At 63.5% G+C, this 15,167-nt stretch overlaps 1 protein-coding gene across 1 annotated transcript in view; it reads right to left on the reverse strand.

Moving 5' to 3' along the window:
* ARHGEF2 (Rho/Rac guanine nucleotide exchange factor 2) overlaps positions 1–13,801 on the reverse strand; it is a 35,717-nt gene extending 21,916 nt beyond the window's left edge. Inside the window, 2 exon segments of the mRNA XM_040652465.2 lie at positions 3,421–3,565; positions 13,759–13,801. Of these exon segments, the coding sequence (XP_040508399.1) occupies positions 3,421–3,565; positions 13,759–13,797 (184 nt within the window). The 5' untranslated portion in view covers positions 13,798–13,801.
* Positions 13,802–15,167: the final 1,366 nt, after the last annotated feature.

The following is a 15,167-nucleotide window of genomic DNA, read 5'->3' on the forward strand; positions in this document are numbered from 1 at the left end:
TATCCCATATCCCTGTGTCCCCATATCCCATGCCCCCATGTCCCCCTGTCCCCATGTCCCCACACCCTACATCCCCATTCCCCCATCTGCCCTATGCCCCCATGTCCCCACAGCCCTCTGACCCCATTCTCTGTCCCCACAGCCCTCTGACCCCATTCTCTGTCCCATGTCCCTGTCCCCATCTTCATGTGTCCCCACATCCCATTGTCCCTGTGTCCCCATGTCCCCATGATCCCATGTCCCCCTGTCCCCATGTCCCCCTGTCCCCATGTCCCCCCGACCCCATATCCCTCTGTCCCTCTGTTCCTACCTCCATCTCACGTCCTTCTGTCCCACGTCCCCATGTCCCTCTGTCCCCATTCTCATGTGTCCCCATGTCCCACATCCCCATGTCCCTGTCACCCCGTATCCCATGTCCCCATGTCCTTCTGTCCCTGTATCCCATGTCCCCGTGTCCCCATGTCCTTCTGTCCCCGTATCCCATGTCTGTATGTCCTTCTGTCCCTGTCACCCTGTGTCCCATGTCCCCATGTCCTTCTGTCCCCATATCCCATGTCCCCATATCCTTCTGTCCCTGTATCCCATGTCCCCCTGTCCTTCCGTCCCTGTGTCCCACATCCCATGTCCCCATGTCCTTCTGTCCCCGTATCCCATGTCTGTATGTCCTTCTGTCCCTGTCACCCTGTGTCCCCATGTCCCCATGTCCTTCTGTCCCCATATCCCATGTCCCCATATCCCCATATACTTCTGTCCCCGTATCCCATGTCCATATATCCTTCTGTCCCCATATCCCATGTCTCCATGTCCTTCTGTCCCTGTGTCCCATGTCCCCATGTCCGCACATCCTTCTGTCCCATGTCCCCATGTCCCCATGTCCTTCTGTCCCATGTCCCCATGTCCCCATGTCCCTCTGTCCCATGTCCCCATGTCCCTCTGTCCCATGTCCCCATGTCCTTCTGTCCCATGTCCCCATGTCCCTCTGTCCCACACCCCCGTGTTCCTGTCGCTCTGTGTCCTATACCCCCATGTCCCCACGTCCCACTGTCCCCACACCCGTGTGGCCGCGCCCCACGTCCCCACGTCCCTCTGTCCCCACGTCTCTGTGACCCCATGTCCCACATCCACACCTCACGGCCCCACATCCTTTTGTCCCACATCCTTTTGTCCCACATCCCCACGCCCCACACCCCCACCCCACACCCCACATCCCCCCACCCTTCCCCTATGGGGCGCACAGCCCCACAGCGATGCACACAGCGCTCAGCCGCCCCATAGCGCCCCAAAAGGAACCGAAGCACCGCCCCATAGCAGCGCGTCGCCCCATAGCAGCGCATCCCCCCATAGCAGCGTGTTGCCCCATAGCAGCGCATCGCCCCATAGCAGTGCGTCCCCCATAGCAGCGTGTTGCCCCATAGCAGTGTGTCCCCCCATAGCAGCGCATCCCCCCATAGCAGTGCGTCCCCCATAGCAGCGTGTTGCCCCATAGCAGTGCACCCCCCATAGCAGCGTGTTGCCCCATAGCAGCGCATCGCCCCATAGCAGTGCGTCCCCCATAGCAGTGTGTTGCCCCATAGCAGCGCATCACCCCATAGCAGTGCGTCCCCCCATAGCAGCGCATCCCCCCATAGCAGCGCATCCCCCCATAGCAGTGCGTCCCCCCATAGCAGTGCGTCCCCCTATAGCAGTGCATCCCCCCATAGCAGCGTGTCCCCCCATAGCAGCGCATCGCCCCATAGCAGCGCATCCCCCCATAGCAGTGTGTCCCCCCATAGCAGCGCATCCCCCCATAGCAGCGTGTTGCCCCATAGCAGCACATCCCCCCATAGCAGCGCGCCCCCCCATAGCAGCGCGTCCCCCCCCGGCGCTGTGGGGCGCTGCCCCATAGCTGCAGCAGTCCCAGCAGCCTCAGCCGCCCACCCCTGCGGCACCGCAGCGCTGCAGCAGCGGCCCACAGTGCTGAGCCCACGGCGCAATATGGGGCTCTGTGCTCCCAACCACAGCCGCCCCACATCCAACCCCACAGCCGCCCCATAGCTCACCCCACAGCCACCCCACAGCCACCCCATATCCAACCCCACAGCCACCCCATAGCTCACCCCACAGCCACCCCACGGCCACCCCACATCCAACCCCACAGCCACCCCACGGCCATCCCATGTCCAACCCCACAGCCACCCCACAGCCGACCCACATCCAACCCCATGGCCACCCCATGGCCACCCCACATCCAACCCCACAGCCTGCCCTATGGCCGCCCCACAGGCATCCCACATCCAACCCCACATCCAACCCCACAGCCTGCCCTATGGCCACCCCACAGCCCGCCCCATGGCCACCCCACATCCAACCCCACAGCCGCCCCATGGCTGCCTCACATCCACCCCCACAGCCGCCCCACGGCCTGCCCCACAGCTGTCCTACAGCCTGCCCTATGGCCATCCCACAGCCCGCCTCACAGCTGCCCCATAGCTCACCCCACAGCCAACCCCAAAGCCCATTCCACAGCCATCCCATAGCTCGCCCCACAGCGATCCCACAGCCCCCCAATGCCTCACAGTGCACCCCACATCCTCCCCACACCCCACAGCCCCCCACTGCCCCCCACCCCACCCCACAGCCCCCCACCGCCCAACAGCCCACCCCACATCCTCCCCACAGCCCACCCCACAGCCCCCCACTGCCCCACATCCTCCCCACAGCCCACAGCCCACCCCACAGCCCCCCACAACCCCCCACCACCCAACAGCCCACCCCACATCCTCTCCACAGCCAACCCCACAGCGCCCCACTGCCCCACACCCCACATCCTCCCCACAGCCCACCCCACCCCACATCCTCCCCACAGCCCACAGCCCACCCCACAGCCCCCCACAGCCCCCCACCGCCCAACAGCCCCCCACTGCCCCACAGCCCACATCCTCCCCACACCCCACAGCCCCCCACCGCCCCACAGCCCACCCCACAGCCCCCCACTGCCCCACAGCCCACATCCTCCCCACAGCCCCCCACCTCACATCTTCCCCACAGCTCACCCCACATCCTCCCCACAGCCCACAGCCCACCCCACAGCCCCCCACCGCCCCCGCAGCCCCCCACCGCCCAACAGCCCACCCCACATCCTCCCCACAGCCCACCCCACAGCCCCCCACTGCCCCCCACCCCACATCCTCCCCACAGCCCACAGCCCACCCCACAGCCCCCCACAGCCCCCCACCGCCCAACAGCCCCCCACTGCCCCACAGCCCACATCCTCCCCACAGCCCCCCACCCCACATCCTCCCCACAGCCCACCCCACAGCCCCCACTGCCCCACAGCCCACATCCTCCCCACAGCCCACAGCCCACCCCACAGCCCACCACTGCCCCACAGCCCCCCACCGCCCCCCCCACCCCACCCCACATCCGCCCCACGGCACTGACTGGGGCAGATGAGCGCCTCCTTGGCGGTGATGCTTTTGTTGCATGCGAAGCACATGGTCATCCCCGACACGGTGATGGTGGTGAAGAGGTGCCCGTTGGTGTACCGCGCGTCCTTCTCCTTCCCCTCCTTCATCCTCTCTTTGCTCTGCCCCACACAGCGCCCGGTCGGTCTCCCCATAGGGCCGCGTCCCGCGGGACCCCCCGGCGCGGCGCCCCGACCCCCAACCGCCCCCCGGCCCGCCGGCGGATCCCCCATAGCGGCAGCGCAGCGGTGCCGATCGGGACCGGCAGCCCGGAGCGGCGCTTCCCGGCCCGTCTCCATGGCAACGGCGATGGATGCGCCGACGTCTGTGTGGCCCCCACCCCCCCCCCCGCCCCCCTACACCGCCCCCCCACCCCCATACATCACCCCCCCACCCCCAACACCGCCCCCACCCCCATACATTGCCCCCCCCCACCCCTACACCGCCCCCCCCCACCCCCATACATCGCCCCCCCACCCCCCTACACCGCCCCCATCCCCCTACACCGCCCCCCCCCACCCCCATACATTGCCCCCCCCGCTCCCCTACACCGCCCCCACCCCCCCGCCCCTCTACATTGACCCCCTGCCCCCCTACACCGCCCCCCACCACCCCACCTCCCTACACCGCCCCCCACCCCCCCACCCCCCTACATTGCCCCCCCCACCCCCCTACACCCCCCTGCCCCTCTACATTGCCCCCCCACCCCCATACACTGCCTCCACCCCCCTGCCCCCCTACATTGACCCCCAGCCCCCCCACACAGTACCCCCCGCCCCCCTACCCCCCATACATTGCCCCCCCAACCCCCCACATGGCCCCCCCCACCCCCCCCACTTCCCTACACCACCCCCACCCCCCCACCCCCCTACATTGCCCCCCCGCCCCCCTACACCACCCCCACCCCCCTACATCACCCCCCACCCCCCCCACCCCCCTACACCACCCCCCCACCCCCGGCACCCTGCATGGCACTGTGGGGCCGACATGTGGGGCAGTCCCAGAGCGCCACATGGGGCACAGCGCAGCGCTATGGGGCAGCACTGTGGGGCCCCGCGCCCTCCCCTCCCCCACCCAACACAGCCTCCCCCCCCCCACAGACGGGTCGTGCACAGCCCCCATTGCTGCCCCATCGCCCCCATCCCCACTGCTCCCATTCCCACCCCATTATTCCCAGTCCCATCCCATTACTCCCAGTCCCACCCCATCACTCCCAATCCCACCCCATCACTCCCAGTCCCACCCCATTACTCCCAGTTCCCACCCCATTACTCCCAGTCCCACCCCATCACTTCCAGTTCCCACCCCATTGCTCCAAGATCCCATCCCATTACTCCCAATCCCACCCCATTACTCCCAGTTCCCACCCCATCACTCCCATTCCCACCCCATTACTCCCAGTTCCCACCCCATTACTCCCAATCCCACCCCATTACTCCCAGTTCCCACCCCATTACTCCCAGTTCCCACCCCATTACTCCCAATCCCACCCCATTACTCCCAGTTCCCACCCCATTACTCCCAGTTCCCACCCCATTACTCCCAATCCCACCCCATTACTCCCAGTTCCCACCCCATTACTCCCAGTTCCCACCCCATCACTCCCATTCCCACCCCATCACTCCCATTCCCACTCCATTACTCCCATTCCCACCCCATTACTCCCAGTCCCATCCCATCACTCCAAGATCCCATCCCACTGCTCCCAGTTTCACCCCGTTACTCCCAGTTCCACCCCATTACTCCCAGTCCCATCCCACTGCTCCCAGTCCCACCCCATTACTTCCAGTTCCCATCCCATCGCTCCAAGATCCCATCCCATTACTCCCAGTCCCACCCCATTGCTCCAAGATCCCATCCCATCACTCCAAGATCCCACCCCATTACTCCCAGTTCCCACCCCATCACTCCCAGTTCCCACCCATTACTCCCAGTCCCACCCCATTACTCCGTTCCCCCCCATTGCTCCCTATCCCCATTTCCATCATTCCCAGTTCCCCCCCCACCCTATTCCTGTTCCCATCCCAATCCCACCCCACCCCCTTCTCAATTCCCACCCCAATCTCATCCCCATTCCCACCCCCTTCCCTCCCACTTCCACCCTTATCCCATCCCCCCCCATTCCCATCCCCAATTCCCATCCCCCATTGCCCCATTCCCATCCCATCCCATTCCCTCCCAATTCCCATCCCAATTCCCCCATTCCCATCCCATTCCCTCCCAATTCCCACCCTAATCCCATCCCATCTCATCCCCATCCCATCCCATCCCCCACCCCATTCCCATCCCCACCCCATCCCATTCCCACCCCATTCCCATCCCCACCCCATCCCCTTCCCATCCTTATCCCATCCCCCACCCCATCCCCAATTCCCATCCCATCCCATCCCCCACCCCATCCCCACCCCAATTCCCACCCCATTCCCATCCCCATCCCATCCTTATCCCGTCCCCAATCCCCATCCCAGCCCCCCCACCCCATTGCTGACCCCATAGGGACGCAGAGCGCTGTGGGCCCCATAGGGACACCCTCAGCCCCCCCCTCCCCCCCCCCCCCCGCAGGCGGAGCTCCGCTCGACCCAAAATAACCCCGGTGGTTTTTGGGGCTTTTTTGGGCTCAGCGCTCTCAGCACAGCCGCCCACCGCAGCCCCCCCCGGCACAGAGAGCCCCACCCCAAAAACCCCAAATCCCCCCCTAAAAACTCCAACCCCCCCAAAAAAACCCAACCCCCCCAAAACCTCAACCCCCCCAAAAACCCCAAACCCCCCCAAAAACCCCAAACCCCCCCAAATACCCCAACGCCCCCCAAAAAAAACCCAATGCCCCCCAAAAAACTCCACCCCCCCCCAAACAGCCCCAAAACCCCCCCAAAAACCCCAAACCCCCCCCAAAAACCCCAACCCCACTGCACCCCTCCCATAGGGGGGAAAACCGCATGGGGAGCATTGGGAGTAATGGAGTCATGGGGGGGGGGGGGGGGTCAAAGTGCCCCCTGTGGTGTGAGGTGGGGGGGCTTCACCCCAAAAAGTCCAAATGGGATCAAATGACCCCAAAAAGGCGAACCCCCCCCCCCCCGGACCCCAAAGCAGCCCCACAACTCCAACTCCTCCCACACACAGCCCCAAAGTGTGCCCCCCCCGGCGGGTTGGGGGGGGGGGGGGGGGGCAGAGCCTTTAATGGGATCCCCCCCCCCCCCCCCCACAGTGCTTTTGGGGTGACCAAAAGTCCGTTGTGCTGTCGGGAATGGGACCCCCCCCATTGTGTGTCCCCCCCACTGCCCCCCCTTATTGAGTCCCCCCCCACCCCACTGCCCCCCCACTGTGGCCCCCCCCACTATTCCCCCATTGTGTCCCCCCCCCCACTGCCCCCCCATTGTGTCCCCCCCTATTGTGTTCCCCCCACTGCCCCCCATTGTGTTCCTCCCAACCCCACTGCCCCCCCCATTGTCTCCCCCCAATTGTGTCCCCCCCCCACTGCCCCCCCATTGCGTCCCCCCCCATTGTGTTCCCTCTATTGTCCCCCCCCCCACTGCCCCCCCATGGAGTCCCAACCCCACTGCCCCCCCTATTGTTTTTCCCCCCCATTGCGTCCCCCCCCATTGTGTCCTTCCCCACTGCCCCCCCATTGTGTCCCCTCTATTGCCCCCCCCCCACTGCCCCCCCATTGAGTCCCAACCTCACTGACCCCCATTGTGTCCCCCCCCATTGTGTTCCCCCCCACTGCCCCCCCATTGTGTCCCCTCTATTGTGTCCCCCCCCACTGCCCCCACATTCAGTCCCTCCCCATCCCACTGCCCCCCCATTGTGTCCCCTCTATTGTCCCCCTCCCCACTGCCCCCCCATTGAGTCCCCCCCCACTGCCCCCCCATTGCGTCCCCCCCATTGCGTCCCCCCCCCCACTGCCCCCCCATTGTGTCCCCCCCCATTGTGTCCTCCCCCACTGCCCCCCCATTGTGTCCCCTCTATTGTCCCCCCCCCGCTGCCCCCCCATTGTGTCCCCTCCATTGTGTCCCCCACCACTGCCCCTCCCATTGAGTCCCAACCCCACTGCCCCCCCATTGTGTCTCCCCCCAATTGTGTCTGCCTCCCCCACTGCCCCCCCATTGTGTCCTCCCCCACTGCCCCCCATTGCGTCCCCCCCATCCCACTGCCCCCCCATTGTGTCCCCTCTATTGTCCCCCCCCCACTGCCCCCCATTGTGTCCCTCCCCACCCCACTGCCCCCCCTATTGTGTCTCCCCCCCATTGCGTCCCCCCCCCATTGTGTCCTCCCCCACTGCCCCCCCATTGTGTCCCCCCCACCCCGCTGCCCCCCCATTGTGTCCCCTCTATTGTCCCCCCCCCACTGCCCCCCATTGTGTCCCTCCCCACCCCACTGCCCCCCCTATTGTGTCTCCCCCCCATTGCGTCCCCCCCCCATTGTGTCCTTCCCCACTGCCCCCCCATTGTGTCCCCTCTATTGTCCCCCCCCCACTGCCCCCCCATTGCGTCCTTCCCCCACTGCCCCCCCCCATTGTGTCCTCCCCCACTGCCCCCCCATTGTGTCCCCTCTATTGTCCCCCCCCACTTCCCCCCCATTGTGTCCCCCCCCCCACTGCCCCCCCATTGCGTCCCCCCCCACTGCCCCCCCATTGTGTCCCTCCCACCCCACCGCCCCCCCATTGTGTCCCCCCCCACTGACAGCTGCACACTGAGGTTGGTGGCTGCGCTCCAAACGGCTGCGATCCGCCCCCCCCCCCCCATCTGTCACAGCCCCCCCACTCTGAGGGTGTGTGAGCCGAGAGCCCAAAAATGGAGACCCCAAAATGGAGACCCCAAAATGAGAGCCCAAATCTGAGACCCCAAAATCTGAGACCCCAAAATGAGACCCCAAAATGAGAGTCCAAAAATGGAGACCCCAAAATGAGAGCCCAAAATGAGAGCCCAAATCTGAGACCCCAAAATCTGAGACCCCAAAATGAGACCCCAAAATCTGAGAGCCCAAAATGAGAGCCCCCAAAATGAGAGCCCCAAAATGACCCCAAATCTGAGAGCCCAAAATCTGAGACCCCAAAATGAGCCCAAATCTGAGACCCCAAAATGAGAGCCCCCAAAATGAGAGCCCCAAATCTGAGACCACAAAATGAGAGCCGAAAATGAGACCCCAAAATGAGACCCGAAACTGGAGACCCCAAAATGAGCCCAAATCTGAGACCCCAAAATCTGAGAGCCCAAATGGAGACCCCAAACTGAGAGCCCAAATCTGAGACCCCAAAATGAGAGCCCAAATCTGAGAGCCCAAAATGAGAGCCCAAAATGGAGACCCCAAAATGAGCCCAAATCTGAGAGCCCAAAATCTGAGACCCCAAAATGAGCCCAAATCTGAGACCCCAAAATGAGAGCCCCCAAAATGAGAGCCCCAAATCTGAGACCACAAAATGAGAGCCCAAAATGAGAGCCCAAAATGAGACCCGAAACTGGAGACCCCAAAATGAGCCCAAATCTGAGACCACAAAATCTGAGAGCCCAAAAATGGAGACCCCAAACTGAGAGCCCAAATCTGAGACCCCAAAATGAGACCCCAAAATGAGAGCCCAAATCTGAGAGCCCAAAATGAGAGTCCAAAACCGAGACCCCAAAATGAGACCCCAAAATGAGACCCCAAAATCTGAGAGCCCAAAATGAGACCCCAAAAATGGAGACCCCAAAACGAGAGCCCCAAATCTGAGACCACAAAATGAGAGCCCAAAATGAGAGCCCAAACCGAGACCCCAAAATCTGAGAGCCCAAAATGAGTCCAAAACCGAGACCCCAAAATGAGACCCCAAAATCTGAGAGCCCAAAATGAGACCCCAAAAATGGAGACCCCAAAATGAGAGCCCAAATCTGAGACCCCAAAATGAGAGTCCGAAAATGGGGACCCCAAAACGAGAGCCCAAATCCGAGAGACCCCAAAATGAGAGCCCAAACTGAGACCCCAAAATCTGAGACCCCAAAATGAGAGCCCAAAATCTGAGAGTCCAAATCTGAGACCCCAAACTGTGGTCCCAAAAATGGAGACTCCAAAATGAGAGCCCAAACCGAGACCCCAAAATCTGAGACCCCAAAATGAGAGCCCAAATCTGAGACCCCAAAATCTGAGACCACAAAATGAGACCCCAAAATCTGAGACCCCAAAATGAGAGCCCAAAGTGGAGATCCCAAAATGAGTCCAAATCTGAGAGCCCAAACTGAGACCCCAAAATGAGAGCCCAAATCTGAGACCCCAAAATGAGAGTCCGAAAATGGAGACCCCAAAATGAGAGCCCAAACTGAGACCCCAAAATGAGAGTCCAAAAACGGAGACCCCAAAATGAGACCCCAAAATCTGAGAGCCCAAAATGAGACCCCAAAAATGGAGACCCCAAAATGAGAGCCCAAAATGAGACCCCAAAATCTGAGACCACAAAATGAGAGCCCAAAAATGGAGACCCCAAACCGAGAGCCCAAAATGAGACCCCAAAAATGGAGACCCCAAAATCTGACAGCCCAAACCAAGACCCCAAAATGAGAGCCCAAATCTGAGACCCCAAAATCTGAGACCCCAAAATGAGAGCCCAAATCTGAGACCCCAAAATGAGAGTCCGAAAATTGAGACCCCAAAATGAGAGCCCAAATCTGAGACCCAAAATCTGAGACCCCAAACTGCGGTCCCAAAAACGGAGGCTCCAAAGTGAGACCCCCAAATTGATATCCAAAACGGAGACCCCAAAACTGAGACCCCAAAACTGAGACCCCAAAAGTTGAGACCCCAAAGGGAGTTCCTAAAAACTCAGGACCCCAAAGTGAGACCCCAAAACCGAGACCCCAAACTGCGGTTCCCAAAACCGAGACCCCAAAACTGAAACCCAAAACGGAGACCCCAAACCGCGGTCCCAAAAACGGAGACCCCAAAACAGAGACCCCAAATGGAGACCCCCGGAGCTGAAATCTCCCAGCAGACACTCCACAGACAGAGCCCCCCCCCCCCCAAATTGCCGAGACCCCAAAATGGGGACCCCCCCCCAACGCAGACCCCCCCGGGGCTGACATCCTCAACGCTGTGCCCCAAACTGTGACCCCAAAACGGGACCCCAAAGCTCCGCCCCCCTCCCGGCTGAGGCCGCACAAACTCAGTGCAGCGCTGCGCTCACTGCACCCCGTGATGGGGGGGGGGCGCTGAGCCTCTAATGGGATCCCCCCCCCCCCCCCCGGTGCTTTTGGGGTGACCAAAAGTCCGTTGTGCTGTAGGAAATGGGACCCCCCCCATTGTGTGTCCCCCCCACTGCCCCCCCTTATTGTGTCCCCCCCCCCACTGCCCCCCCTTATTGAGTCTCCCCCACCCCACTGCCCCCCCATGGGGTCTGGGTGGGGGGGGCACAGTGTGCTGCAGTTCCCCCCCTGGACCCCATTCCCCCCCCAACCCGGGGCTCTGTGCCTCAGTATCCCCTCCAGGACCCCCACAGCCCCCCCAGACCCCATTCCCCCCCCAGTCCCTCTTCCCCCCTTCCTCATTGGGGGTCCCTATGCCCTAATCTCCCCCCCCAGACCCCATTCCCCCCCCCGGACCCCATTTCCACCTCCCCCCACCCCTCCCGGGGGTCTCTGTGCCTCAATTCCCCCCCCCCATTCCCCATTCCCCCCCCCAACCCGGGGCTCTGCGCCTCAGTATCCCCAAAACGGGACCCCCACAGCCCCCCCAGACCCCATTCCCCCCCCCGGACCCTCTTCCCCCCCCCCCCATTGGGGGTCCCTACGCCCCAATCTCCCCCCCATTCCCCATTCCCCCCCCCGGACCCCATTCCCCCCCCCCCCCCCCAGGGGTCCCTATGCCCCAATGTCCCCCCCGGACCATATTCCCCCCCCGGGGGTCTCTGTGCCCCACTTCCCCCCCCGGACCCCATTCCCCCCCCCCCCTTGAGGGTCTCTGTGCCTCAATTCCCCCCCCCCCCCACTTTGGGGTCCCTATGCCCCAATCTCCCCCCCGGACCCCATTTCCCCCCCCGCTCTCCCCGGGGGTCTCTGTGCCCCACTTCCCCCCCCGGACCCCATTCCCCCCCCCCCCCTTTGGGTTCCCTATGCCCCAATCTCCCCCCCGAACCCCATCCCCCCCCCCCCCCCGCCCCCCCGAGGGTCTCTGTCCCTCAATTCCCCCCCCTCTCTTCCCCCCCCCCCCCCCCGCTTTGGGGTCCCTATGCCCCAATCTCCCCCCCGAACCCCATTCCCCCCCCCCCCCTTGAGGGTCTCTGTGCCTCAATTCCCCCCCCCCGCTTTGGGGTCCCTATGCCCCAATCTCCCCCCCCGAACCCCATTCTCCCTCCCCCTTTGGGGTCCCTATGCCCCAATCTCCCCCCCGAACCCCATTCCCCCCCCCTCCCCCCCTTTGGGTTCCCTATCCCCCAATCTCCCCCCCCGAACCCCATTCCCCCCCCCGCCCCCCCCGGAGCGTCTCTGTGCCTCAATTCCCCCCCCAGACCCCATTCCCCCCCTGGACCCCATTCCCCCCCCCCCCCCCCCCCTTGGGGGTCCCTACGCCCCAATCTCCCCCCCGAACCCCATTCCCCCCCCTCCCCCCCTTTGGGGTCCCTATGCCCCAATCTCCCCCCCGAACCCCATTCCCCCCCCTCCCCCCCTTTGATGTCCCTACGCCCCAATCTCCCCCCCGAACCCCATTCCCCCCCCGCCCCCCCCGAGGGTCTCTGTCCCTCAATTCCCCCCCTCTCTCCCCCCCCCCCCCCCCCTTTGTGTCGGCGCGGACAATAACGGCCATTTCCGCCGCAGGAAGAGCCCCCCCCGCCCCCCCCGCGCGGCGCCGGGCAGCGCCGCACACAAAGCGGAACGGGGACGGAATGGGGGGGCTCTGTGGGGCGGTCCCCCCCCCGCTCCGCATTGTTCGCCGCACAATGGGGCGCTCCGCTGCGCTCGCGGTCCACGCGCGCCCCAATCCCGCGTGGGACGGAGAGACCGCCGCGACCCCCCGGGACCCCCAAAGCACCGCGACCCGATAAACCCCCATAGAATCTCAACGGAACCCCCATAGAACCCCGATGGAACCCCGATAAGTCCCGGTCCGGTCCAATAAACCCCAATAGAACCCCGATAAGTCCCGCTCCGGTCCCCATAAACCCCGATAAGTCCCGCTCCGGTCCCAATAAACCCCGATGGAACCCCGATAAGTCCCGCTCCGGTCCAATAAACCCCAATAGAACCCCGACAAGTCCCGGTCCGGTCCAATAAACCCCAATAGAACCCCGATAAGTCCCGGTCCGGTCCCATAAAGCCCAGTAGAACCCCGATAAGTTCCGGTCCGGTCCCATAAAGCCCAGTAGAGCCCCGATAAGTCCCGCTCCGGTTCCGATAAACGCCGACGCGGCGCCGTCCGAAGCCCCGAATCGCGACAGCGACGAAACCCCCCCCAAAAAAACCCGAACCCCCAAAACTCCGACGGGGCCCCAAAAGCGCCCCGAACCGCACACAGCGCCGTCACCCCATAACCCCAACACAGCCCCATAACCCCAACACAGCCCCATAACCCCATCACCCCAACACAACCCCATAACCCCATCACCCCCACATAGCCCAATCACAGCCCCATAACCCCAACACAGCCCCATCACCCCATAACCCCAACACAGCCCCATAACCCCATAACTCCAATACAGCCCCATAACCCCATCACCCCAACACAGCCTCATCGCCCCATCACCACTCCAACAAAGCCCCATAACGCCAAACCCCACAACAACCCCGACAAAGCCCCATAACCCCATCACCCCGTAACCCCAAACCCCATAAGCACTCCAACAAAGCCCCATCACCCCATAACCCCGACAAAGCCCCACAGCCCCAAACCTCAACACCCCATAACTCCGACAAAGCCCCGTAACCCCCAAAAAGCCCCATAAGAAACCCCGACAAAACCCCACCACCCCGACAAAGCCCCGCGACCCCAAACCCCGCACCTCCTCAAAGCCCCATAACCCCACAGAACTCTCACAAAGCCCCATAACCCGGGAACGCCGACGAAACCCCCCAACAAACCCTGACACGGCCCCATAACCCCACCGCCCCATAACCCCATAACCCCAACAAAGCCCCATAGCCCCAACAAAGCCCCATAACCCCAACAAAGCCCCATAACCCTCTGTTCCTCCCCCCCCCCACTTCCCCATAAAGCGCCCCCCCGGCCCCACAGCTCCCCCCGCTATGGGGTTTTCTCCCGCCCGGCCCCACAACCCCCCCCTCCCCCGCTATGGGGTGCCCCCCCCGGCCCCACAACCCCCCCCTTCCCCCTTATAGGGTTCCCCCCCCGTTCCCACCTTGCCGTTCCGATCGCCCCTCGCCGCGATCCGGGACATCCCCGCCCCCCCCGCCCTATAGGGCTCCTCCCCCCCCGGGGGCGGCCCCACAGCCTCGTGCAGCCGCGGGCTCTTTGTTTTAGGGTCGGGGCCGCTCCGGCTCTATGGGGCGGATTGGGGTCGGAATTGGGGTCACCCCATAGGGTCACATCCCCCCCCCTCCCCCCCATGGGCTTAAAGATGGGGCCCCACTGTTGTGGAGGGGAAAACCCCATTGGTGGGGCATCACCCTAAAAGAAAGGGGGGGGGGGTGACCCCGAGACGGGAGCGTGACCCCAATGTGGGGGCGTCACCCCAAATGGGGGGGGGGGGCGTCACCCTACATGGCCGTGTGACCCCAACGTGGCACCGCCCCATATGGGGCACCACCCCACAGTGGGACGGAGCACCAGAAGCCGGGAGAGGCTTTTGGGGTCCCCAGCAGCGCTCCGTCCTGCCGGCCCCATAAGTGCAGCTGCCCCATAAGCACAGACAGCCCCGTAAGCATCGCTGACCCCATAAGTGCAGATGGCTTCATAATCACAGGCAGCCCTATAAGCACAGCAGCCCCATAAGCATCTCTGACCCCATAAGCTCAGGCAGCCCCATAACCATCACTGACCCCATACGCATTGCTGACCCCATAAACGCAGGCAACCCCAAAAGCAACGCTGACCCCATAAGTGCAGATGGCCCCATAAGCATTGCTGACCCCATAAGCGCAGACGGTCTCATAATCACAGACAGCCCTATAAGCTCAGGCAGCCCCACAAGCATCACTGACCCCATAAGCGCAGGCAGCTCCATAAGCACTGCTGACCCCATAAGCACAGGCAGCCCCATAAGTGCTGCAGCCCCATAAGCATCGCTGACCCCATAAGCACTGCTGGCCCCATAAGTGCTGCAGCCCCATAAGCATCGCTGACCCCATAAGCACTGCTGGCCCCATAAGCGCCGCAGCCCCATAAGCATCGCTGACCCCATAAGCACTGCTGACCCCATAAGCGCCGCAGCCCCACATGGCGGTGCAGCCCCGTGGGCGGCGGCCATAAACGTTATTGTTGGCACCGCCCCACAGCGCTCCGTGGGGGGGTCGGAGATTTGGGGCCGCCCCCACAGCGCCAACACTGCGCCTTTTGTTGGGGCACCGCGGGGGGGGCGGCCCCAAACACAGCGCTCCCAAACCCCGACCCGATCCCAAATCCCAATCCCCGCTCCCAAATCCCAATCCCCACTCCCAGACCCCAAATCCCCATCCCAAATCCCAATCCCCACTCCCAGACCCCAAATCCCCATCCCAAATCCCAACCCATGCTCCCAAATCCCAATCCCCGCTCCCAGACCCCAAATCCCCGTCCCAAATCCCAATCCCCGCTCCCAAATCCCAATCC

Source organism: Gallus gallus, chromosome 25 (genome assembly GCF_016699485.2).
Source record: "Gallus gallus isolate bGalGal1 chromosome 25, bGalGal1.mat.broiler.GRCg7b, whole genome shotgun sequence".
NCBI classification, from domain to species: domain Eukaryota; kingdom Metazoa; phylum Chordata; class Aves; order Galliformes; family Phasianidae; genus Gallus; species Gallus gallus.